Source organism: Lepisma saccharinum, chromosome 16 (assembly GCF_977018435.1).
Source record: "Lepisma saccharinum chromosome 16, izLepSacc3.1, whole genome shotgun sequence".
NCBI classification, from domain to species: domain Eukaryota; kingdom Metazoa; phylum Arthropoda; class Insecta; order Zygentoma; family Lepismatidae; genus Lepisma; species Lepisma saccharinum.
In genome coordinates, this window is record NC_139244.1 from 11,016,071 (window position 1) to 11,042,243 (window position 26,173).

At 39.6% G+C, this 26,173-nt stretch overlaps 2 protein-coding genes across 2 annotated transcripts in view; one reads left to right on the forward strand and one right to left on the reverse strand.

The window, feature by feature from the left end:
• The window catches only part of LOC146000250 (uncharacterized), a 53,920-nt gene extending 44,089 nt beyond the window's left edge, over window positions 1-9,831 (reverse strand). Inside the window, exon 1 of the mRNA XM_083137675.1 lies at window positions 9,638-9,831. Coding sequence (XP_082993801.1) covers window positions 9,638-9,799 — 162 coding nt within the window. The 5' untranslated portion in view covers window positions 9,800-9,831. The remainder of the gene's footprint in view (window positions 1-9,637) is intronic.
• Window positions 1-26,173, forward strand: part of LOC145999898 (uncharacterized) — a 201,173-nt gene that overhangs the window by 117,891 nt on the left and 57,109 nt on the right. The window lies entirely within an intron of this gene.

The following is a 26,173-nucleotide window of genomic DNA, read 5'->3' on the forward strand; positions in this document are numbered from 1 at the left end:
ATTAGTCTTTTCTATAGGGTTGTCTTTGGGAATGACAGGTGACTGAGTGTTTACTGTATCATTGGGAAGGACTACTGGATGCTGGGCCATAAGGGAAGCAGATGGGGTACAAAGTACAGGCTTAGGGGTGTTAGGTGTCGTAGTGGTAATGTTCAAATTGATATAAGTTTCTGTTCGTGGACTTAACTGAACTGTGTTTGAAAGGGTAGCTTTTCCCTCATACACATTTACATTTTCAATTTGAGTAAATATGTCATGCGACAGCTGGTGAGTCTTGTACTTTGATCTTAAAATACTATAATTAGGAGTACGTCCTAAATGACAAAGAGTTATTGTGTTGTCTTTCAACGACATTTCGCACCTCTGCGTTCGTAAAAAGTCATTTCCTAAAAGGGGAGGGACGTTAATTGAATCTACTATTCTAAATGGGTGCGAATATTTACGCTTTCCAATTATGATAGGAAGAACTACAATTTCAGACACACTCAGTTTCGATCCGGACACACCTTGGATTGTGGATTGTACTTTGTATGTTTTTCTTTCAGTAGGGAGAAGATGGGAGGGATAAATTGAGATTTGGGAACCCACGTCAATAAGTAAATCTACCTGTTTTCCTTGTATGCTACTATTAATAAAGTATAGGCCATTTCTCTCAATTATAGGAACTTTATCTAATCTGGTATTATCTTCGATTTCGTTCCTGCAAGTCGAAGACGATTTTAGTTTAAAGCACTGTCTCGTTGTGGCTTGTAAAAGCAGTTGTCGCTTTCGTGATTATAACGACCACAAAACTTGCAGGCTGAGGTATTTGCATCGTCGCGATTAGCCTGATCTCGACGCTGAAACCTGTTGTTACCATTACTTCTGAACTGGCCTCTTGAGTTCGATCGAAAGTTACCTCTGTGATTAGCTCTAGAATTATTATTATTTCTGTAGGAAGAGGACTTATTATTCCCCTTGTTGAAACCTCTGTTATGTGCGTTTTGATTAGCCGTCTTCGCCAATTCCAGCACATTTGAGCAAAGATTGACGAGAGAGCTGGCGTTGATCTCTTCGTTCGAGTGCAGAGTTAAGGTCGAGATTTGTGACGAAAGTTTGTTTATTTCGTCACCAGAGGTAGCACTTGGAGCGTGTTCTACTCTGGGTACAGCTGGTGGTGCCGCGGAGCGGGCATTATCAGAACTCGGTATATGATACATTCCTTGATACACTGTGTGGGAACTATTTACGAGAGCCGGACTTTGGACTTGATGTGTCAATTGTGGGAGAGAAGGAAATGGACACTGGTTGTATGGTACAAAGTGCTGAGCTGGGTTGTGCGCACTACTGGAGAGGGGGGGATAGACCTGTGCATGCGAACAGCTGTGAAGTGGTGACGGGTTGAATGTCTGGGGCAAGCTCGCCTGAGCAATGGCCTGATCAATTTCCAATTTCTCTTCCAACATACGGGAATTAATTAATGACTGCTGGCGTTCGAAATTCTGTAGGTGGGCAATTAATTCTTCTGTTCTAGCAAAATGCTTGTTGGTTAAACAGCCAATGTACTTGGCTCGCAGTCCCGTGATGATGTAAGAGAGAGTTTGTTCTTCAGTGGCGTTCGGGAAGTATTGCTGGACTAATGCCTTTTTAGCAATAACGTAGGTGTGAATGGGCTCGCTTACCACCTGTTTTCTCTGGAGAATTATCTGTACAGGATCTGCTGACAAGTATGAACCCTTAAATAGCGTATTTAGCTCGTCTTTGATATGGGTGTATGTCAAGTCTACAAAATTGGGTCGTTTCTGTATGTCATGAAAATAAGTTAAAGCGGTGTCCGTCAAAAATAAAGGTAACATTTCTTTACGCTTAGCTTCCGACCATCCTGCGGCGTGTGCTACATTTTGAAACTTAAGGAAAAATGAGTCAATGTGCGTAGGGTCATTTCCGCTAAATGGTGCCGGGAATAATGCAGTTGGAATTGGGGTAGCCATGTTAGTCGTGGGAATTTCTACAGTTAAGTGATCAGAGTTATTAACAATGTTAGAGGAAGTTGAAACGGGAGCCGGGGTACTCGCTAAGGGCTGGGGTTGGTTTTTGTTGGGTGTTTGTAGTCCAAGGACAAATTGAGGGTAATTTCTATTAGCAGACCTTAACCGTGTTAGTGGAGGGGAGGGAATTGGGGTTAAAGGTCGTGAATTTATTGGATTTGCCGTGATTGCAGTTGCTAACTCTATGATTTGGTCGAGGGAGGAATCTAGGTGTTCGTGCAACGCTATCTGTGACGTATTCATAAACGAAGGTTCGTCGTGCTGACCAAAGAACAAATGAAAGTATGGTTATACAGTTATTTATGTCATTAATATATCGCTGGTCAAAGAAGTATAAGCAAGTGTTCTCATTCCTGTGTGAATGATGCTTGAATACATGTTATGCAGAAGAACTAGATTTTTGTTGAAAAAGGGGGGGGGGGGCTCGGCATAAAAGAAAAAGAGGGGTTGTTTTCCATGGGGTAATACACAAAGTTGTCACTGGGTCTGACGCATCTTAAGCGTTTTGTGGGAGTATGAGTTTGAATTACTAAAAATTTACTTTAAAAATGCTCCCAAAGTGGGAGGGAGGGGTGGGAGGGAATAATTTAATGTAAAGCAATTCGTACAGGAGGGTACTTAATTGCAAAAAGGGCCTGAAGCAACTCCACCATGTTGTAAGCCCGTTTACCTGGGCTTTGAGGTACAGGGAAGTTTCATTTAAACATTTTAGGTAGAGCTTAATAATGTTTGATGGCTGAACCTGCTCCGTAGGAGGGTAGAGATATGGAAAGTTGGTGTAAAAGGTTATTCACGCTTGTTCATACCTGGTAGATGTGTGTGGTGTCTTGTCCTAATGCTTCTCGCAGACCGAATCGTGAAAGTTCCAAGGTTCTATCCAGCGATCCTCAGTTCACCAAGCCAAGCGATTCCATGCGCCTTGTAGCATGCTTAGGCAGCGGTAACTCCGTGTTCCATCGTCGTAGTTAGCAGTGTAAAGTGTTGTGAAGTAGTCAGACTAACTATCCATTGTAGCGTCGATGAGTGTCAGAATCAAAAGAGAGCGAGCTCCGGGTAGGAGCTTGCTTTTATCATTCTCGGCTTCGAAAGGTTGTTAAACCTTTCAAACGCGGTAGATCCTGTTTAGATCCACGCGTTTGCCTTTCCAGTTCCTGGTTTTACGGAAGTTACAAGCTAGCGCATTCTTGGGATCACTCGTTGGTCGGACAAGTTCAGGAAATGAACAAGTGTGAATATTAACATGACGAGGTTTTCTCGGTCTAATGGTCTCCATATCTCTACAATATATATATATATTGAATTACACAACAAGCGAAGATCTAAAGTTCTTCATCTCTCTCAACCTTCATCTCTAAGATCTAAACTACATTTTCAAAGCGATATCAATCACTGAAAAACTTAATATGCTGACGAAGGCAGTAATTTATTTTATTATAAAACATAAACTAAAAGTAACGTTTCAACCTTCTAGCAAGGTCTTCTTGAGACTCTGCACTCTGGAGGGGAGTAATGCTTTTGTATCTTGTTACATTTGTACTTGGTGCAGAGTCTGAAGAAGACCTTGTTAGAAGGTTGAAACGTTACGTTAAGTTTATGTTTTATAATAAAATAAATTACTGCCTTGGTCAGCATATTGTTTTTCATATCATTGATTCATATAATCAATTACTGCTGTGTTTTATTGCAATTCTTATAGTCTTGATTATATAGTTATATTTTTGCCACAAAGTGATTTTTCAGACAGTTGAAAGTATTTTGTCTCTTTAAATCACGCCTTAAAATTGCTAATGTTACGGTTATAGGAGTGCAATGTCAATTTTTAGCTCTGGTAAAAGCAGACCCATCTAGGGGCAATTAATTGTACTCGTGATTTGATGTAGAGTTTATAATCATCGTAGGATAATTGGAAATAGATCCATTTTAAAGGAGAAACCTACCAACTAAAATAAACAAAATAAAGTCGTTTGGGGGGGGGGGGACGGAATCAAAAAGTTTTCTATTCCATAAAAATAGCGCCAGGTACTATTTCACCAAATGAAAGGCTTACGAGTAAAACGTGGTAAATTACATTTTGACCATTAATGAGTTTGTTAATCAGAAAGATTAATTATTAGATGCTATAAGGTAATGTAAGGAAAGTTCCCCCTGCTATAAAGGCACATTGTAGATAAATTGCTTTCGTGTTGTGTTTACCAGTTTCAAAAAGGTTCAGTAAGTCATTGCAAATTGCATTACATGCCAATTTCACATGGAAATTGAAGGATGGCTATGTTTACTTTGTAACTCAATAATGACTAAAATAATGACCGGAGCCCTACAAGTAACTATGGAAGTGGTCATATCGAATTTTGCCTATCAGGTCCGAGTAGGTTAACTAAAGTAAGTACCATTAATTTGTAAATTTTAATAAACCTTCAATTTAGATGAGGGGCAAGCGCCCCCTTTTATTCTGACAAGTTTCGCCCATGATAAAAGGTCTCTCAGTAATTTAGCAAATTTAGACTTGCCTCTAAAGCAACACACACCACGTATTGTAGCCTTCTGAAACCTTTGGTCCTTGGTCAATTCATGGTAGCACTTGCAGAAAAATTTCACGAAAATCCGCCCACCAGGAGCGTAGCTACATTCTAGGCTATCTGCGAAGCCCGAAATCCAGAGAATAAAATACAGGAGAAAAATCCATCAGAAATTGTAAATAATATTATTCATATCAGTGAGATGATGATGCTGATTCTGGAGTTGGTAACCTAATTTCCTATGGGTTGGCAACCTGATTTCTTATGAGTTGGCAACCTGATTTCTTATGAGTTGGCAACCAACCTGATATCTTATGAGTTGGCAACCAGATTTCTTAGGAGTTAGCAACCTGATTTCCTATGAGTTGGCAACCTGATTTCTTATGAGTTGGCAACCTGATATCTTAGGAGTTGGCAACCAGATTTCTTAGGAGTTGGCAAATTTATTTCTATTCAGAGCCTAGGACCACGTGACATAGTGCGATAGCCCAGATATTGGACTCAGTATACGCCACTGCCGCCCACGTCTATTTGCGTAACACGCCCTGTAAGAAAAGAAAACAAAGCACTGAAAACAAATCTCCGTAACGTAGGTAATGACTAGGAAATAGCCGAGAGTGTTGCTAAACGTCCAACAACACCGTGGCTAATTTTTCTTTGCGTCACACGCAGAGCCCACGAGCAGAATGTGCTCCTTAACTGGAGACATGAGAAAAAAAAAGAGATCATAACTTTTCATGTTTTCCACAAAGCTGGGAAAACTCTCGAGTCATTCGTTTCGAACTTTTACTCCGAGTGAAGCCACGCTTACGTGTACTTTTTCTTGGTAACCGCTCTCGCGTGTTACAGATTACACGAAATACGAGACGCTGGTTCGTACAGTGGGATGCACAAGTATTACTCGGCAAATTGTCCATAGGCTAATCAGTTTTCATCATTGCTTATTTTGCTTGAATTTGTTTGTTTGAATTGTTGTTCTTAGTATACATTTATGCACTGATAGGCTAATCGGGACTGGACCTACAGTCTACAGTGGAATCCGAACCACTAAGTCATGTGCCGTCAACGGGTATCGATCCCGACGACGTTACCACTACGCTATCAGGGATGCCAAATGTTTCTCTTTGCAGTAAAAAGGTAAAAAAAAAGGTAAAGTGTTCCCCTGTGCTTAGCACCACGCCATGAAGGCGTATAGGGGGTGTGGGGGTAACGCCCCACACTTTCTTGATCCGGTCGTGAGTGGGGGTGATGTGATCAGCATCACGCCCCTGACCGCCTTTACCCCCCAGGGTTTCCCCCAGGTACCCATGTTATTCGACGCTGGGTAGGCGCCGGGGCCGCTTCCACCGTTAGAAAAGTTCCCGGATTTGAACCGGCCGGGGATCGAACCCGGGACCTTTAGCATGGTAGTCAGACGCGTTACCGACTGAGCCACCGCGGCCACCTTTTTTATGCAGTCAATGTGATTTTAAGAAATGTGATATTTACTTATGCTGGCGCGAAGGTTGTCAAAAGCTTGTTTGGCGTTTTGTTTTGATTGATTGGGTGCTTCGGTACTTTGGCTATTTGCACCCGTTAGTGGTCACACCCTTTACCGTAACTCAGTGATGTGCCGTAGACTATAAGTTTACGTCTACATGCGTTGTCTACACGTAATCTACGCGTAGATTACATTGGGTTGTAGTTTACATAGACTACGTAGACAATCTAAAGTGCATTAAAATTAATTTTCGAGGCTTTCATGAAAGAAAAGTGACATTTTCAACTATACTGGTTCCTAACAAACTGAAAATCCTATTTACAACAAAATTTCTCTTCTCTTCTCTCATCAACTATGGAAGAAGATAAATTTTATGCAAAAAACAACAACAGATGGCAGTCGTGAGGCAAGAGTGGTCTTTTCCCCATAAAACACTAGAATATTTCCTATATTAGGTTTCTTCCTAGGTGAGAAATTGTTCGAATTTGGAAGAAAGAGTATGAAAAGTTCTCCACACACATCAGCAACTGATACGCAGTATAATTTTGTTTTATTTCCACGGCGCCCTTTGCTAAGTTAATACCTTTCGCCATGTTGTTTACATAGATTACATCTATGTGTATGAAATAGTCTACGTGTAGAATGTAGACTATCGTTTTTTACGCTTAGACGCACATCACTGCCGTAACTAAAATCAACATTAGTCTCTGAGGACTAAAATATCCTTACTCATGTTAAAAGCTAAGGTTGCAAACGGGTGCTCAGCACACATAACGACAAACCACAGGACAACACACAGCCCTACCGTAGATCCAGGCGCGAGAACATTGTTTGCCCGTAAGGCTGCAGCTACCAGGATGTACCACGTGACGTTTGGACACCTTACACCGGGGTGCTTTGTTTCATTTTTTTTTATTAACACACAACCCTTATCCGGCTTGCTTCTGGGAGGAGACACCATGTAAAGTTCTACTTTTGGTCTCTAGTCCTGGGTTCCCATCCCGTTACGCACTAGAACACAAAGATACAAAAATATAAGTTTACTTAGGCAAAGAACTTATAGAATTTACGTTCCGGGTTATTGCTGAAAAGCCGCAGAAGAGGGGTGTAGGTTTCAGGTTCCTATAGTTATGTTCTTTCATTTAAAACATACGATAATCATTGGGTGTGGATGCACGATGCTTGAAGGTTTTGTGATGATCAGATGCAGTGCCGGCGATTTGGGGCGGCAGTTGTCTACCCCCCCCCCCCCAAACACTTTTCGCTATCTTCGCTACTATGCTAAACCTTATCTACAAATTGAAATATACTGTCTTTGCCCCCAAGTTTTGGCAACTTGTCCCCCCTCCCCCCACCCCGGTTTTGGAACCCAATCGCCGCCACTGACCAGAGTCCACTGAAGACGTAAGACACACTCTCAAAACTCTCTGTCTCTCAGAAACCAGCGTGGTTAGCACAGGGTGCCACGACGCCAGGGATCTGCGGTCCGATTTGATTGATTTGGTGTAAAGTTTTAAGTGCACTTTATGCACACTAAGGCTAATCGGGACTGAACCTACAGTTTAATTTGGGATGCGAACCACTATGTGCCTCCACCGGGTATCGATCCCGGGAACCCTTGATCACAAGGCGAGGATGCTACCACTGCGCCATCGGGGAGGCCTCAAAAGTGGCAGAAATGCGAAGTAAAATAAATCAAACGAAGAGAATGAGAATCTCAATATCCTGCCCTCCGCCAAGAGGCTATATTAATATACCCAAATCAAATTGGCTCTGGAATTTACACTCTTGACAGTCTCAAGAACTAACATGGAAGATGAAAGTTAACATAAGATTGGAATAAGACTGACGCTAATTAACGATCTGGTCAGATCATACAAAAGAGTGAAATAACAATTCAAGACATTCAATTGCCCTCATACAAATGAGTGAAATAACAATTCAAGACATTCAATTATACACAGTTATACGAGTATATACATCTTGAAGCCAACATTGCGTAAAACAAAGAGAATATACCTAGTCATGTACAATTTGCAACAACAACGGTTCAAATTGAAGTATGGTGGTGGCGATTTCTCCTAGGAAGAGATATAGAAGTAAAATGCGAAAGAGGTAAAAGACTATAGCCTAATTTCACTATTTAGGCAAATCACCTATAACCAAGTTGTTTCATTCCAGGTCATTCGATATATATCTGAACAGCAACTATGCCATAGTTCTTTTATTTCATCATTAATGCACGTCACAACTGTAAGATCGTTATACAGTTGAGAAGTTACTGAAAGATCATATCATACCCTTGATATTCAATACTAATATGTTAATGTTTTGTGCCCTTGTATTGAAACATGGGCTTTAATGTTGTTTCATGCTGTTTAATGTCACACAAAACCCTTTTATAGTGCCTATGTGTGCTTATTTTGAAGCTAAGTACCTATTTGAAATAATAGTGTCTACAAATATATATTATTTTGTTATTATTTGTTCATTTCAGTTTTCTTCCACTATTTTGCATCTTCCAAACCCCAAAATATGTCCTCCTCCACCCGCATACTTTCGGAGGTATGCGCTTATGCTCTGGTAGCTGGTACAGTACGTTGTGGAAGGTAATCTATTGTTTTCAGAGTTTGAGTTCCGTCCAAGTTCTTGTTTTAAGTCACCTTTATGCACAGATAGGCTAATCGGAACTGGGCCTACAGTTTAAAGTGGTATCCGAACCATTAGGGTATCTAACTCGAGACCCCTTAATTGCAAGGCGACGATGTTTCCTGTTTTTAAGAGTGTCCTTTCAACAATTTCATCCAAGCACGATTCATCATCAGAGGCGCGATTAGTCGAAAGTGACAGAAATCTGAAGTAAAATAAATCGTTCATTCTTATTGAAATTATCTCAACACCCGCTAAAATGTTTCACAATGGCCCAATTTAGGTTAATTTTGACTCTACATTTACCATAACACCCGCTAAATACGAACGTCGATGTCTCCAGTGGAAAATTCTGGATAAGAACCTGTTTTCTGTTACTCTTGCCTTATCGCCACGATGATGAATGGGCGATTAGATGAAATTGATGAATGGACACTATCAATAACAGGTAACGTCGGCGCCTTGTAATCAAGGAGTCCCGAGTTCGATATCCGGTGGAGGCACATAGTGATTGACTGATTTGCTTTATTTTACTTCGCTTTTTGTGCCACTTTTGGCTAATTTGCGAAGATGGGGATGAGTGATGACAATGATGAATTGACACTCACAAACATCCATGTCCAGGCCAGGATTCCAACCCGGAACCCCTGGCGTCGTAGCTCGATGTGCTAACCACTCCGCCACGTGGGCCGACGGAGGCACATAGTGGTTCGGATGGCACTTTAAACTGGAGGTCCAGTCCCGATTAACCCAAAGTCGACTCAAAGAAACAAATCCGCACCCTATTCATTTGAATGTATGAGTTTGAGTTTTAAGCTCACTGGGCCTACAGTTTAAAGTGCGATCTGAACCACTATGTGACTCCACTGGGTATTGAACCCCTTGATTACAAGGTGACGACGTTACCACTACGCTATCGGGGAAGCTCACTATTCATTAGAAGAAACTGAGGTAAGCAAACATACCTGGAAGCCGCCGCACCACAGCTGGTGGTCGATATAGTTCCGCGGGACATCGAACCCGAATCTCCAGAGCGAACCCCTCGCGGGCGGATCCCTGAGGCGGCCGTGCGCCGTCGCCTCGGCAGCGGCCAGCACCACCAGCACCACCAGCACCCACACTCTCATCCTACGGGTTGCTTTGTACCACTTTCACCTCTCTCGAGAATCTGTCTCGCACGAGATCTGCCTGCCGAGTGACCTACAAGGGTCACCGCCGCCAGCGCTGCCCTGCGGCGCGATCTCGAAACAGACGTGCGTAACGCTTCTGTAAGCGGGGGAGGAGGGAGCCCTTCGGAATGTCTCTGGCATTGAAATTAATTGCGTGAGAATATTTACGCGTTTTGTTTTGTGTGTTTTGAGGAAACAAAGAAGAAATTCTGAGATTAGGAAGAGAAAATTGAATTTATATTTCAGTAATTATGCCGCTCAATTGGGTCGACGAATGAATGGGGTTCTGTTACACACGTGGCCTAAACCTTCACTCTGCACGTGTATCTCTACCGTCACTGACATAGTCTTTGGCGCAGATGATAATAATAATAATAATAATAATAATAATTTATAGGATTCTTGTTGGGGAACCTGATGGTAAGAGACCTGTAGGAAGACCAAGACGAAGATGGAGGGATAATGTTGAGATGGGCCTAAAGAAAATCTGTAAGGATGGAAGAGATTGGACTGGTCTTGCACAGGATAAGGACAGGCTTGTGTTACTGCAGCCATAAACCTTCTGGTTTAAGAATGCTAGAGAGTTAGTTAGTTATGTAACCACCCGGCGGAAGGTTTTTCCAGTAGGTCTCATAGCTGCCGTTAAATAGTATTGTCCAATGCAACATATACTGAAGGAGTATACCACATATTGTAGACAAGAGTAGGCGGAATTTGAGGGTAGATTAAAATTAAACAGATCCCTCAAATGCACGAAGAAATGAGAAGATGTACGAAAATTGTAAGTAAATAAGTAATAATAATAATAATATTAATAAACTGCCTTATTAGCGTGCCTTCATGGCGGAGTGGTTAGCACACCGCGCTACGACACCAGGGGTCCCGATTTGGTATCCCAGCCTGGGCATGTCTCCTCAACAATTCAATCATATCATCACTCATCCTTCGCGATTAGCCAAATAGTGGCTGAAATGCGAAGTAAAAAAAACCAAAGTAATCAGACAATCAAATTACTTTATCATCACCTGGGGCTGTTCTCCCACCAAAGCCTTGTAAATTTAGTATTACGTACGTATGCGGTGGCCAATCTTTTTTGGTTTGAGGGCTAATTTGCATTTCAAGAATCACTGGCGGTCTGCTTATCTTATTAGACCTAACAACGATGTATTTATTTATGAAATAAGTTTTGGGTTCAGTACTGTAGGCCTGGAACCTGTTTTAGACCCTAACTCCCCAGTTCATCATTAGCATCTTTTCATCCTTTTAATGAGGTGATTTTTTTTACATAAACATAATTATTACAATTTTATTCTTTCATAAATACTCATTTTAAGAAAAGTATTTCACTTATTGCTGGGTATCCCAACTACTTTGTACTTTTCAGCAGTCAGGTCACTTGTTTCCAGACACTTGTCACTGCATTCCGCCAATGAGTTTATCATGTTGCAAGTCATGTGACGTTACTGCTACTCTCAAGCAGGAAATCAAGTGATCATCAGTTATTATGTAATTCAACAAAGAAATAAATTAAGTGTTATAACAAAGCTCTTTTCCTGATACAATGTTTTGTGACTATGCAGAATAGAATCCGTATAATATGACAGTGCACCGCGGGATACTTCTTGCGGCTTGCCGGGCAACGCGTTGGCTACTCCTGGTATATAAGATGCACATAGAGCAGTAAGGTACATATAATATAATACGTATATATCCATGTATGCCTGCAGGAAACACACAAACTGTTTAAATATGCGGAGATAAATTGCTTGTTTGCAGCCCCGGTAGCGTATTTACAAACCCTTCAGTGCTGCAGAACATCCAGCGATATGTGGCTTCTGATTGGCTGTCATTCCGGAAGTTAATACGTTTCATTATCCAGTGTTCCTTCAAAGTAATTGGTGTAAGAGAAAACGCTAGATGGTAGGTTTCAAATTTACAGTGTAGATTTCAGAGATCGATTCCAACAAGACAAGAAACCCCCTATTACCATATCTTTGTAATTAATGTCTTGAAAGACAGGAAAAAATCTCTTGGTGAAGTGAATGACTTTGCCTATTTAAAATTTCATCATTGAAAACATTGTAACAACTTATGATCATTTAGAAAATACAAATGCATATCTAGGTTATTGCAAACAATCTCAATTCGAAGTTTTAGTTGTCTGCCCAGTCTATCGCAGCGTTTATTACATAATTTATTGCATTTTCAATATCATTTTCAAAGATTCTTGATATTGTTCAACCGGTTCAACAATATTATGCTTCTACTTTCAGAGATATTCAAAATTCATATTGATTTTTATCACCAGAAAACGATTGCATTGAATTTTTTACACTTTTTTAAACAAAAATATATATCTTCACATAATTTCGACACTTTTATTACTAAATAATTACGAGTCTGATTTTTTTCCTTTTCTTGTAAACAAACAAACAAGTAAAGATGGACACGGAACAGAAACACTTCCGGTGCGCACAGCCAATAAGAAAGCGTTATATCCACTTGGTTCTGCAGCATTGCAGATGGTACACAGAAAAAACAATTATTTAACAAAACACATTTGGTAAATCTTTTGGTAAGCGTAAATAAACAAAGAAAAATGCTAGTCTTTACTAAATTCATGTAACCAAAGATACATGAATATTTTCATATTCCAGAAAAAAACATGCAGGGTGCAGATAATTGTAACCAACCCAAGCTTTGTTTTCTGAGTTAAGCCTTTCTTCCAGATAGCCCTTCAATTACAGTGTCCGGCAACTAAACCTGGAGGTTCTTAATTACAAATAAAAATTCTTTCATGAAACGAAGTCAATATAATACATGCTGTACCGGGTGGCCAGAATTAAAGTTACCCAACTCAGATTCCTGTTTGAGGCATCGCAAAACTCTGAAATTTGGTGAATCTACTATGCAGACCATGGGGAAGTGGATGGCTATAAAAAAGAGTTCAATTTTTAGCCACCAGGTTGAAATGTGGCGCTGTAATAATGAATATTGAAAAACATAAATGATTTAGCTGAGTTATTAATTAGAAGGACATTTTTTAGTGGCTGGAAGTTGCGAGAAAATAATCTCTCGTTTATTGCAAGATTGCATGGAAGTACAGCGCCACATTTCAACCTGTGAGACGCTGCAACTGAATCTGAGTGTTTTTAAGTCAACATTGAACGGAAGTTATTCGAGGTAACGATATTCACCGTAATCTGCATGTTCCCTGTCGGAATACCATTTTGAAAGTGGGTAAGGAACTTCAAGGAGACGGCATCATGCTGGACATGGGCGTATTTAAGGGGGGGTTCAACGGATCCAAACCCCTCCTTTTTTGGTTCAATGAAATTACCAGATTACCTGTTCTATCCACTTGTTCATAAAAATTTCTTCGGACTTAGTTTATTTTCCTAAATTCGAGACGTATAGGACTATATATAGATGGGGATGTACAGTAGAATAGGTAAGACAAGAAACTTCTCGCGGCCTCACGCCCAAGCCATACGTAGGGGAAGGACGCACAGAAGCAGGTTTGGCAGTGCATACGGCTCAAATGTCTACGCAGAACGAGAACACAAGAAAACTAAGCAGGAAGATCTAGGTGGTATGACGGTAAACATAAACGGAATGACCGTGTTCTGCTAAGATGGAATCAATTTTGAACATCTTCAAACGGGGTTTGTTAATTTTCACTAATGAATACGATTCTGGTTTGAACAAGTGTGCGTGAAAGGGGGCGTTGTTTTGAACGAGCCACTGAATTATAATGTCTTTTCGGGAGGAGGAAGAAGGCGCAGGTTTTATTTATACGTTATGGCATGAGGCGTTGTCAACAACAACAACAACACTGTTTCGTGTCAAATTTGGGATCAACTTCTCCCCGGACCCTGTGGCTGAGTGGCTAGCACATCGCGCTGCGACGACAAGGGTCCCGGGTTCGAATCCCGCTCGGTCATGGTTGTTTGTAAATGTCCATTCATCAATTTCATCATTTCATCACTCATCCCCATCTTCGCAAATTAGCCAAGAGGCACAAAACGCAAAGTAAAATAGAATTTAAAAAAATTTAAAAAATAAAAAATTTGGGCCTTCATATCATGGTGGTAATCGCCAAAAGATTTTCCATATTTGAACATTAACCGCCAGCATGTACAACAATTACACGTTGCCCTTTAGACACCGGTGCTTTGACGGCAGCCGCGGTTCCATCCACCCAAGCTTCTTTCTTTGTTGTCGAGCTGTGAAAATTAAGTCCGTCAACGTAAACAATGGGTCGTCCTTGTCGACGAAATATTTTTATGGCTTTGAGGTACGATGAACGTAAACTTCTTATTTCGTCCTTTTCTATAAGCAATTGTCTATTATTTTTTGCTTTTTTCCCACTTAAACTCTAGGTCACGTATTATCTTGCGCACACACCAGACACTGCCTTGGAACTCTATTCTTTGTTTCAAAACCCTTCGGATACCTTCCCCGTCAGTAAGGTGAAATTCGTGCACAACACGCAGGGACGGCGACAGGATTTTTTCCAGGGAGGGGTAAGGTAGGTATTTTTTCCAGGGGGGGCAAACAAGGCACATTTTCCGCAAAAATAGTGTTGTTCCCTAAAAAAAACATTGATTAAATTTGAATTAATGGTGTTCATGCAATATTTAACACATATTATTGTTGTTAAAATGAAGAAATACATAATTTTTGGTTGACTTTCATTTTCCAGGGTAACAAGGCCCCCCCTTCCCTTCCGGACGCTCATGTACAACACGCCTAACAACTCACTTATCGAACTCGTCTATATTACTTTTGATTTTTCGGCGAGGTCGTGTTTTATGGGGCGTATGAAAGTGTTTCTTCAACGTAGTGCATGCTTTACTTTCTATTAGTACAATTATTCTGACACTGCTGAATGAAACACCACATGCGCGAGACACCCTCCTTTCGGACATACGAACTCCCACCTCGTCTTTCATAAATGCATTGACATTATATAAAATTTCTCGTCCTTGGCTGTGGATTACTTTCCGTCCACCGAGTTTACTTGCTTTCTCTGAACTGCAAGCTTCCATGCTAGCAAGTACACTGCACACAAAACAAACACATATTTTAAATGAAGACAGGCAAGTCGATCGCGTTGTTTTTCGGTTCTCACACAACATTTATGACGTTTGGCAACCCTGCCTATGTGCACGATAAGGGAAGTTCGCGCATGCGCTTGCCGCGTTTCCGACCCAGCACATCGGTGGGAGAGTTTCTTGTCTAACCTCTTGTACTGTAATTACGTCATTCCACACACCAGATGGGACTACAGACCAAATGTCTGCAATTCCCTGAAAGTTTCGGAATTTCTCCAATAAGAAACTATATTGAGAATGCTAAAAATCAGTTATTATTTTTTCCCTCGAGTCTTCTTAAAGGAATTTGGTTCTTAGGAACGCAGTGCAAGAAAACCAAATAAACATCGTAACATTCTCAAATTGTTTGACACAAGATGAACAGAAAGGTATCAATACTTAGTAGAGGCAACGCGTTTTCGGAACATCTCTGAGTTCTGTCGCTTCGCTAGTCAGCGAGCCTAAAATGGTCTTCTTCCTTCTGACGGCGTAGCAGGTTGCGCAGAACGACATGCTCAGAAATCATTCGTGAAAGTGATACCGAGGTGCGAGGATCTGGTGCTAGACTTGAGCGTGCTGCTGAGTGTATGGAAGTGCGATTTCGTAGTGTGTTCCTCACATAAAATATGCCTCCTGTTCATTCCAAAGTTTATCGTAGAACGCTTAGGGGACAAACGCGTGAAGTTGTGGCAAACGTCTTGCAATTCATGCAAGAAGAGGCTGACCAAAATGATTTAAAGTTGCCTCTTAAAAAAGTCATTGACCGTGTTTGTGCTGCGACAGGTGTATCTTTAAGTACGGTAAAATCAATAAGAAGGAAAGTTCGGCGGTTCGTGCTGGATCATCGTCATCATACAGTACGCCCCGTAGAAATAAAAATCGTCCGCGGCCGTGTACAGATATAGATGATTTTGACATGTGCGTTGTTCGGAGAACAATTAATGAATTTTACACCGTAGACAGGCAAGTCCCAACAGTAAAATCTGTGCTTGCAAAATTAAGGAAAACCATCGGATATAAAGGGCAGGCAACCAGTTTATTGAAGATCTTCAAAAAACTTGGGTTTAGGTGGAAGAAAGTGGAAACTAATAGACGTGTGCTTATTGAGAGGAATGACATTCGGAATGCAAGGATTGCTTATTTACGGGCCATCAGTAGATATCGTCGGGAAGGCCGTCCTATTGTATACACCGATGAAACATACATTCATAGTTCCCACACAACCACTAAAACATGGTGCGACGATAGTCTCGAGGGCCTGAAATCTCCAATATCCAAAGGGCAACGTCTCATTATTGTCCATGCAGGCAGCGACAAGGGGTTCATCCCTAACGCCCTTCTGATATTTAAATCCAATCAGAAAACTGGAGACTACCACTCGGAGAGGAGATGAATTCCAGCAATTACATGCGGTGGATAAGAGAAATGGTCATTCCAAATTTACCCTCAAATTCCGTCTTCGTAATCGACAACGCATCCTACCACAATATTCAGAAAGAAAGATGCCCTTCGTCTAACACCAAGAAAAAGGAAATGCAAGAGTGGCTATTAAAAAACAATATACCATTTACGGACGATATGTTCAAGCCTGAACTATACAGCCTTATAAAACTGCACAAACCGAAGATGAAATCCTACATTTTAGATGAACTGATGAATGAACATGGCCACACAGTCCTTCGCTTGCCTGCATATCATCCCGATTTAAATGCTATAGAGAAAATTTGGGGCATTTCTAAACAATGGGTTGCAAATCGCAATGTGACTTTCAAATTAAATGATGTGTGGGAACTTTGTAAGGAAGCGTTTTCGGTGATTGGAGAGGAGGAATGGGAGTCATGTTAAGGCAATGTTAGAAAAACTGAGGAACAATACATTCGGACGGAGGGTTTGCTGGAACCAGAAATAGAGCGTCTGGCTTTCAGGGTTGGCGACAGTAGCAGCAGTGCGGACGATTCATTGTCGAGTGCAGAAGATTCTTGTTGCGAAATGTCCGATTCAGGTTCTGAACTTGAAGGCATAGAAGACCTGGAATAAATCATTGGTTTCTTCATTTGATCGTATTTGCAGTATTTACAACACATAAGGTAAGCTTATTGTATTGTTTTCGCTAGTGAGCTTTTGTTGTTCTACAATTCTGCATTGAGTCATTATTACCCACTGTTTTTTTGTTCACTTGCAACGCTGCTTGAGAATTGTAAACACGCGCCAACAGTCGCGCGTTGCAACTCCCTCACCAGCTGATTCGGTTTCTGTGCGACTCGCTTTCAACTTGCGCATAAGAACACCTCAGAGATGTTCCGAAAACGCGTTGCCTCTAGCATGACCAGCACACACCTCTCCGCTCCTCAACAAGCTTCCGGTCAGCAGTGTCCTGGATTTTCACTTATGAAATATAGCAACCCTAATCATACCAAAAGTTGACCCCCACCCTTTACGTGAACTATATAAACGCCCACGCTGGTGGACATCCTAATGTTGTCACTCCAGTGAACATTGAATAAGTTTAAGTGGTGTTTTTTAGGAGTCATTCAGAAAATTAACTGTCCTTGTGAAGAAACTGCCTTTCATGTTATTTTCCTCAAATGCTTTGATATATAGTACAACATGTATCAAATTGACTTCGTTACACGAAAGACTTTTGTTTTTATTTGTAATTACAAACCGCCAGGTTCATTTACCGGACCCTGTATATTAAAGATTTTTTAAATCGATTTCACACTTTGCCATAAATTAGTACAGTTCCAGATGAAAATAAATTTAATTATGAGTAATTATCAAACAAATGAAGACTAAAATTGGTAAACGCTGTAAGTGCCACAAAAATTCAAACACCGTTTTCTACGTTTAACTGTGAAATGTGCCATGCTTTGTAATGTGGTAAACGTGAAATATGGCGGGTAGCCCTCTAAGTACTTCAAAGGGCGTGTAAAGAGGTCACTAGCGTGCACGTTCTTACGGGCTGATGTGCGGAACGATGCGATTTCCCAACACTTTCGCTTTTGGCACTTACAACGTTTACCACTTTTAGTCCTCAAATGTTGATGATAGTATTGTTAGATTATAGCTTTCACACGTATACAACACCAGAGGAAAACAAGAGTGGTTTCCGCCACTCAACTTCGCCCCCCCCTCACCCCCACAACCAACAAGTAAGAAGCGCGGTGATTAAACGATTAAATTATAGATGGGGGCTCCCAGTTAGGGAATTTCCCAGATTGCCTTAAAACCTTCCGTTAGGTAATAAGTATATTTCTAAATTGTTTACCACAATGGAGTTACATGTCAACATATGAGGGATGGTCAAAAATTATTCTGGGCTAATGTACAAATACAGAAAGATAAAAAAAATGTCAAGCTTCCAATGTGGTACTCGTGGATGGATACAGAAAAGAAATATGTTACTACATAATTTATTGTATTTATACAGAAATGTGGTAATCTTTAATGGCATGTGGTTAAGATGAGAATGGCGAAATCATATTATCTCGTTTGGTGACAAAATTGATGGATAAGTGTGCCATCGTAAATCTCTTTCTACTTTACGGAAACGTAAGAAAATGTGCCATCTTGCAAGATGATTACAGCAGATGAATTATGGCATTTGCTAATCGTGTACTGATTTACTAAATAAATCTGGCACGTACATTTAACCCTATACTATATACACAGACAGAGAAAGAAAGAGTGTATATGTGCCAGTAAAATGATGTGGTATGTGTTTATACCCACAGTTTGGCCATTTTGAACATTTTCAAACCTGTATGCAGTGGCGGCGATTGGGTTCCATATCTAGGGGTGGGGTGGCAAGGACAGTTTAATTTCCCTTGGTAGATAAGGTTTAGCATAGTGCGGGGGCAAAAGTGGCAAAAAGTTGGGGGTACAACTGACCCCCCTGGCTCTGTGGCAGTGGCGTACGCAAGGGGGGGTTACGGGGTTTAACCCCCCCCTTGAGCTTGTGAAATATTATGAAAAATGCTATGGAAAAAAAATTAAATGGCCAATTTTTCACAGTCAAAGATCTGGGACAATAATATTACTATTACTACTTCTACTACTACTACTACTAATAATAATCATAATAATTTGAATTATTATTTCCATGCAGCATGGAGAAAAGCACAGCATTCCAAACACACGCGTCTTTCAGAGTGAAGCCTTGAAAATAACCACGAGTTTATGAGGTTAGGTTAGGGTAACTATGATTTAAAAGAGAAAAAAGTTGTTTTGTATCTCAGTTGCAACAATGTTCAACACACTGCCGTGCGCAGGATTTTTTTCTTCTTCGGGAGGGGCTGGAATAGTAAATGTGGATAGCACATGGCTTCGTTTTGGATGGCAGGATGCATAATAAAATATTTCGTATTTTTGGAGCTTTTTAGTCTATTAAAATTGTATTCAAAGACAAAAATGGTAATCGGGATTCACTTTAAAAGAGGTTTCGCATTTACACATTTTGATTTTTTAAAGTTCTTAACGGATTTTTATTTGAAAATTCTGATTTTCTCAAAATTTCGGTAGGGGCTGGAACACCATCGGCCACCCCTCTACGTACGCCAGTGTTCAACGAACATGTATTTTTTTGTGTGTGAACAATGAGAATTAACTAAAGAAAGTTCTTGGTTCGTTGTAAGAGGCTAATGTATAGACAAAGGCTAAGCGGACAAGAATACAGTCACCAGTTCGCCTTCCCATTGTATTGTTTACCGCAGCACGTTTGAATGTCTTCTCCCTTTAAAATGTTTCACCTTGTTGACTAGACAATTATTCAAACGACAATAAGCTTAACTATTACAAAATGTTTTGTTGGTAAGAACAGCGAGACAATTCAGATGTGAATTATCAGGGACATTTATGCGGGAAAGAAGCCGGAAAAATTCCGACTAATTCCGGGAATCGAACCCGGATCGCCTGCGTGGTTGTCAGACACTCTACCCACCAAACCATCCCAGCTCCTTGGATGAGTTCCATACTTTGATTATTTCAATTTATTTTAATATATTTTCTTGTATTTATGGATCTTTTTCACCCTTGAAATGTCTCACCTCGTTGACCAAACAATTATTTCGTAACAAAGAAACAAAAAAATGCTCCCAGGATTTGATAAAAATAGAATGTCGAGAAAGTAATTTCGTTCTAATGTTTTCATAAATACTATATTTATGTAGATCTCTAATACTTAATAGTAGTAGTAGTGGTATTAGTAGCATTATTAGTATTAATTTAGATAATTAATTAATTATAAGTATTATTAATTAATTGTGATTATTATTATTTAATTAAAGTATAATAAAACAATGGTAATGTGAATTTGGAAAAAAGTTTTAGACATAACACCCCCCTTGATGAAATCCTGCGTACGCTATTGCTCTGTGTAACCTACAATGTTTGAACTTATGGCATAACTTGTGCCAAAGTTTGGCAATAAAGGCTTAGAAATTTAGTGTGATTGAGGAAGGGCGGGTTAAAGAGGAGGAGCCACCAAAAATTTAGTCATTTAAAAAAGAAATCCGCAGTTAGATATTTTGAGGAATAATGTTGCACTTGAGTAAAATCGGACAAGTTTCAAGATGGAGTATCTAGTCTGCATTTTCTCAGATTAATAAGGGTAAATCTAACCAAAGTAGGGGATACTTCGAATTATACATTTCTAGTGAAAACGTTGTACTTCATTGCGGGGGTTCTAAATTGGTGTAAGTCATCCATAATGTAAACAAAATGAAGAAACACCGGTGTTAAGACGACACAGACAACGGACCCAGGAGGTTCACACCACAATTTGATCAACGTCTAACCTCAGTGGTGTTAAAATGTGTTCATTACAACCATTTATTTATTATTTTAACACCGATGATGTTAAACGTAGCTCAAAGTTTGGTGGAAACCTCCTGTGATTATTGCCTATTTCGTTTTTAAAATGTCTTTTGTAGTGCACGATAAGTGTAGAAAATTGAGGGATTTGTTGTAAATCATACAGCAACTTCAACTACCTGAATTGATCGATCTGGTATTGCATTTGAGAGAAGTAGTCAAAACGTTTCAAAATGGCGGACTTTAAACCTTCATTGTTAACTTAACCCCAATCCTTTAAGTTAAGGATTAACATATCAACGAAGCATTGTCATTGTGGGGCAGTTATATATTACAGAATAGAACGCATTGAAGATGTTGAATAACCCTACTTTTACATAAAAACATAAACTCCACGTGTCTACATGGCTTTTTTGTTTTTATTTTTCCGAATTAAATATTTTTTCTTCAAGGATAATGGTGTTATTGCAGAAAGACAAAATATGCGAAAACTTTCAAAGATTTAACTGTTTACCCAGCGGTGGCGAATTCTGGCGTCATTCTCATCAACTAACTGTACTCCAAGGTAAGATTTTGCGCTCCACTCTTAAACAAAGGAACGTTTTGCATGCACCGCAGCAACTTTGGTACGCACACTGACGTAAACGCAATGCGTAACTAATGGCCCCTACAGACGATGCATCCTTGAGAGATGAGGCGTTCCATGAAAACAAATGCGAGACAATTAAAAGAGAAGTAATGGATGCATTTATGCAAAGAGGAGCCGAACCCCTCCCAAACGGAATGACTAACTTGTATTAGAAAAGTATAGAGAGCGCTATATTACAACGGACAACGAATGTTCTAACAATTATTTTCCAGACAGCGCTATACAAAATAAAGTCGAGCACAAATACATTAATCCGGAATATATTTACTAGACATTTAATAAGTCGACACCGAAAATCGAATCCGGGGCTTGTTTACAAGGCAATAACATTCACCGTAGGACATAAATCAAGAGCTTTAAAATATTTGCCATGTTTGTTAAAAGTAATGACAGGAAATGATTATTTTTATAAATCGCTTTAACGAAATAATGTATAGAGGAATGAGGAAATTGTAGATATCAGAATCACTTGTGATGAAAGTATATTAATCTTATAATTATTAAATGGTGTTTATTAGGCTCTAAGAAAGAAAACGGAGGCAAAGAACATATGTACTGATGTAGTGATGCTCATACGAACGGAAATATAATATGTAAACTGTAAACACAATTAAATTTGTATTGATTCAAAATAAAACAATTTTTAAAGGCAAAAAAAGATTTAACTGTTAACTCCCGAAGCAAACCCGCCTCCACCCGCATACATTCGAGGGTATGCGCATAGTATCCTGGTACAGTGGGATCCATGAGTATTACCGTGCAAATTGTCCATGACTATTTACATTAACTTTTCTCTTACATCCTATATGTTTTTAAGCGATGGATTTTTTTATGTATGCTGGTGCAGAAGTTGTCAACAGCTTCTTTTGAGCTTTCTTTTAATTCTTGAAGCTCTTATTGGGTCCAATAAAGTGCACGAACACGGTAATGGACAATTTGCACAGTAATACTCATGAATGCCACTGTACTATTACTATTATCGTGCAAATTGTCCATGTTCGTGCACTTTATTTGACCCAATGAGAACTTCAAGATTTAAAGAAAACTCAAAACAAGCTGTTGACAACTTCTGCACCAGCATACATATTAAAGCATCGCTTGAAAACACATAGGATATAAGAGAAAAATTTATGCAAATAGTCATGGACAATTTGCAGGACGTCAGTTTCTCTGAATTTAAAACGTTCCACCGCCTTTTTTATTCTCTCTTATTTATTCAATTATTTATTGCACAAATATAAATAAAAAGGAAAATAAATAAATAAAAAGTAGCAAGAAAGTTGTGTAGTATAATATATAAAATACTAATCATGTTATGCCGTAAATAGTGTCATTAAGCTGTAAATAAACTTGGCAGCTGATATTTTAAAAAATATATTAAAAAAATCGTCAATATTCAGCTACAAAGACTATACAATTATTTTATTTTATAATTATATATTTGCATCCAGATGTCTTATTCTCGCTGGAAAAAAAGTTACTGCAATTATTATAGTTTCATTTACACACTCAACAAATATTTGCATAGTAGATTCATTTTTACTATGTTGGCCCCCGTGACGGGGTGGTTAGCACATCGCGCTACGACGTAAGGAGTCCCAGGTTCGAATCCCGTCGTGGCCATGGATATTTGCGAGTGTCCATTCATAAATTTCATCATATCATCACTCACCCCATCTTCGCAAGTTAGACAAAAAGTGGCACAAAAAGCGAAGTAAAATAAAGCAAATTAATTAATTTTTACAGTATCAGAAACAGGAAAATGTATATTTACATATATTTTTTTATTTTCTTTAATCAAACTGTTCAAATATTTTATACGGCCGTTTACCAGAAAAGGCTTTCTATATATGTTTTACCTCTTTAAAAATTTAAAAATCCAATTATATAAAACATTCGATTTACAGTTAAAAAAAATCATGATTTTTATTCTTTCCCTTGCGGCATGTTAACCTTACCGACAATGAATACATCTCTAAGAACAGAAGTGGAGGAGTCTTTTCTTTTATATGTTTTCTACCTATTGAGGTTCCTGAAGAGTTTATCGTCCGGGTCCTTAGGGTACTTTTTTACAATCTTCACCTTCCGTCCCTTAAAAGGAGAAGGCATTCAATGACAAAGAAACCGTATGGTACTCCTCCATTGTGAGGACCATCGGAATATACATTTCAGGTTTCAATGACCATCCCACAAGCTTCATTACACGCCTATCTCTTTCCAAGTATTAAGGGTGTCAGCTTGTCAGATGGTGGATGACCACGTAAGACCCTTTTTTTTCTCTTAAGGGTTAGGTAGGACCCTTTAGCGAAGGAGGCAGTTTATCGAACTTTGAACCCTAGGCAAGGACACGGCGGGTGAGGGTAAAAGAATGCGCCGGACACGTGAGGGGACTTCCATGCATGGTATTGTGTCTCTGGCACCTGCGCTCCTCCATACGAATATGGGGAGCTCTGTGGTCCAGTGGAGGACGTGCGTAGATTTTACTTGGTGAAAGAATAAATTTTTTTTTGGGCCTTCTTCTCGGAACACTGTCACAATTGTTCCTACCATTCTTTTTGGGATTTTTCCTACACATGGGTGGGTTAAGGAGACCTCACTTCACGAAATCTCCAAAACTAATATTGCATCTATCAGCAGGAGATTCGTGCCGACCTTCGTGACGGAGTGTTTAGCACGACGCACTACAGCACGAGGGATTCCGGGTTCGAAGCTCAGCCTGGGCATGGAGGTTCTTTGTGAGTGTCGCTTCATCAATTTCATCACATCATCACTCATCCTCATCTTCGCAACTAGCCAAAAGTGGCAGAAAAGTGAAGTAAAACAAACCAAATCAATCAGTCAACCAGAGGATGTATAGTAAGCGAAGGGGCCCTAGCCCACCTTAAAATGATAGATTAGAGTCACACGCCAATAGAGTTTGGTTTGAGTTGCTGTTTTAAGTCCACTTTATGCACAGTAAGGCTAATTGGGACTGGACCTACAGTTTAAAGTGGGATCAGAACAACTTGTGCTTTCACCGGGTATCGAACCCCGGACCCCTTAATTATAAGGCAATGACACACGCCAATAGAGAGGGGGGATTCCTATGACTTGCTTTTAATTGTAGGTACAGTAAAACCTCGTTAATCCCGACCCTGTTAAGCCGGACTTCGCTTAATCCGGACAGGCAAAAGGTAAAAGAAAGCAGAATGCAAGGTTTTGAATGTGGCTAGAAGTCAACAACAGAACTTCCCAAAGAAAAGGCAGTCAACCACTGATGAAATTCTGTTTCCCGCAGACTTTGTACTGTACTGTATAGTGTCTTTAGGTCTATGCCCTTTAAATACACCATAATAAACGTGTTTTGTTGCTATAAATTGAGTTTTAATGCACTTTCTACTGTTCTTTGAGGTTATTTAAGTTAATCCGGATTTCGTTAAACCGGTCAACTTATCCCCCCATTAGTCCGGATTAACGAGGTTTTACTGTATTGCCATTTATTTATTTATTGTTGCTGTTGAGTTTGTACTTATTGGAGTTACGTTGAGGAATATCCATTACACACAAACTGAAATAATAACTTTTTAGCTTTCAAATGAAGCAGGTTAGAGCAACATCGGACTGTCGGTTCCTGAGATACAGTTTCGTGATTCCTGTAAGATATCCATTGACATCGGATACGTATTCTATTTTATTTGTGATTGTATAGTTTCTTTCAGCCAATCATACTTACGCGCATAGAATGCATACTGAATTCGGGTGGTTAGCTTGGGAGATACTCATACACTGTTGGCTGTAGGGCGGTCTATGTGGCCTCAGTACTTCTTTAAGTACCTCTGAGTCTGCATCTAGTTAATTAGAATAATTAAAATGTGATAGAAAAAAGTATGCTTACATTTGCGTCTATATAGGGCTCAATTGTACTAGGAATTTCAAATTGTGTATTGACTCACACATTCTGGATATAACTTTTTTATTTATTTCGGCTTGTTATGGAGTTTAGGTTCAGAAATATCCATTATATGAAACAGAAGAAGAAATTTATGGAAGTTAGACGTCTAGAATTTAACTCTAAGCCTTCGATTAGTATAAGTGTAAACGAGGTGTGAAAGATCTACTTATTTTAAAACCAAAAACTCAATATGCTGACCAAGGCAGAATTGATTTTATTTTAACATATAAACTAAACGTTACGTTTCAAATTTCTAGAAAGGTCTTCTTCAGACTCTGTACCAGAGTCTGAAGAAGACCTTGCTAGAAGGTTGAAACGTAACGTTTAACTTGTATTTGGTACAGAGTCTGAAGAAGACCTTGCTAGAAGGTTGAAACGTAACGTTTAGTTTATGTGTTAAAATAATATAAATTCTACATTCGTGAGCATATTGAGTTTTTGGTTATCGTGGAAACAAGACTTAATGGTGTTACAATTTTAAAAGGTGTATGCTGTTTTAAATAAGTTTACTGAAGTTACTACTCTTTGTATAGTGCACCATGCAAACTGGAGACTATTAAAAGAAAGCTCTGGTAATTTGAATCTAGCCTAATCTGTAACGTTTCTCGTTGTGTATGGTTTCTCATTGTTGTTTTAATATCCGCTGATAACTCTCCACAGGTTCTGTGATGATAATGGTTAATTATTTCAATTCTCCGATTTGGATCCATCCCTAGGATCCAGTTCCTTGGAGCATTTCACGATTTTTTGGAGCTAAGGAAGAGCTCGAATATGATGTTATTAGAATAATTAAATCAAGAATACTTAGGTGGGCAGGCCATGTGGAACGAATGGGAGAGGAAAGA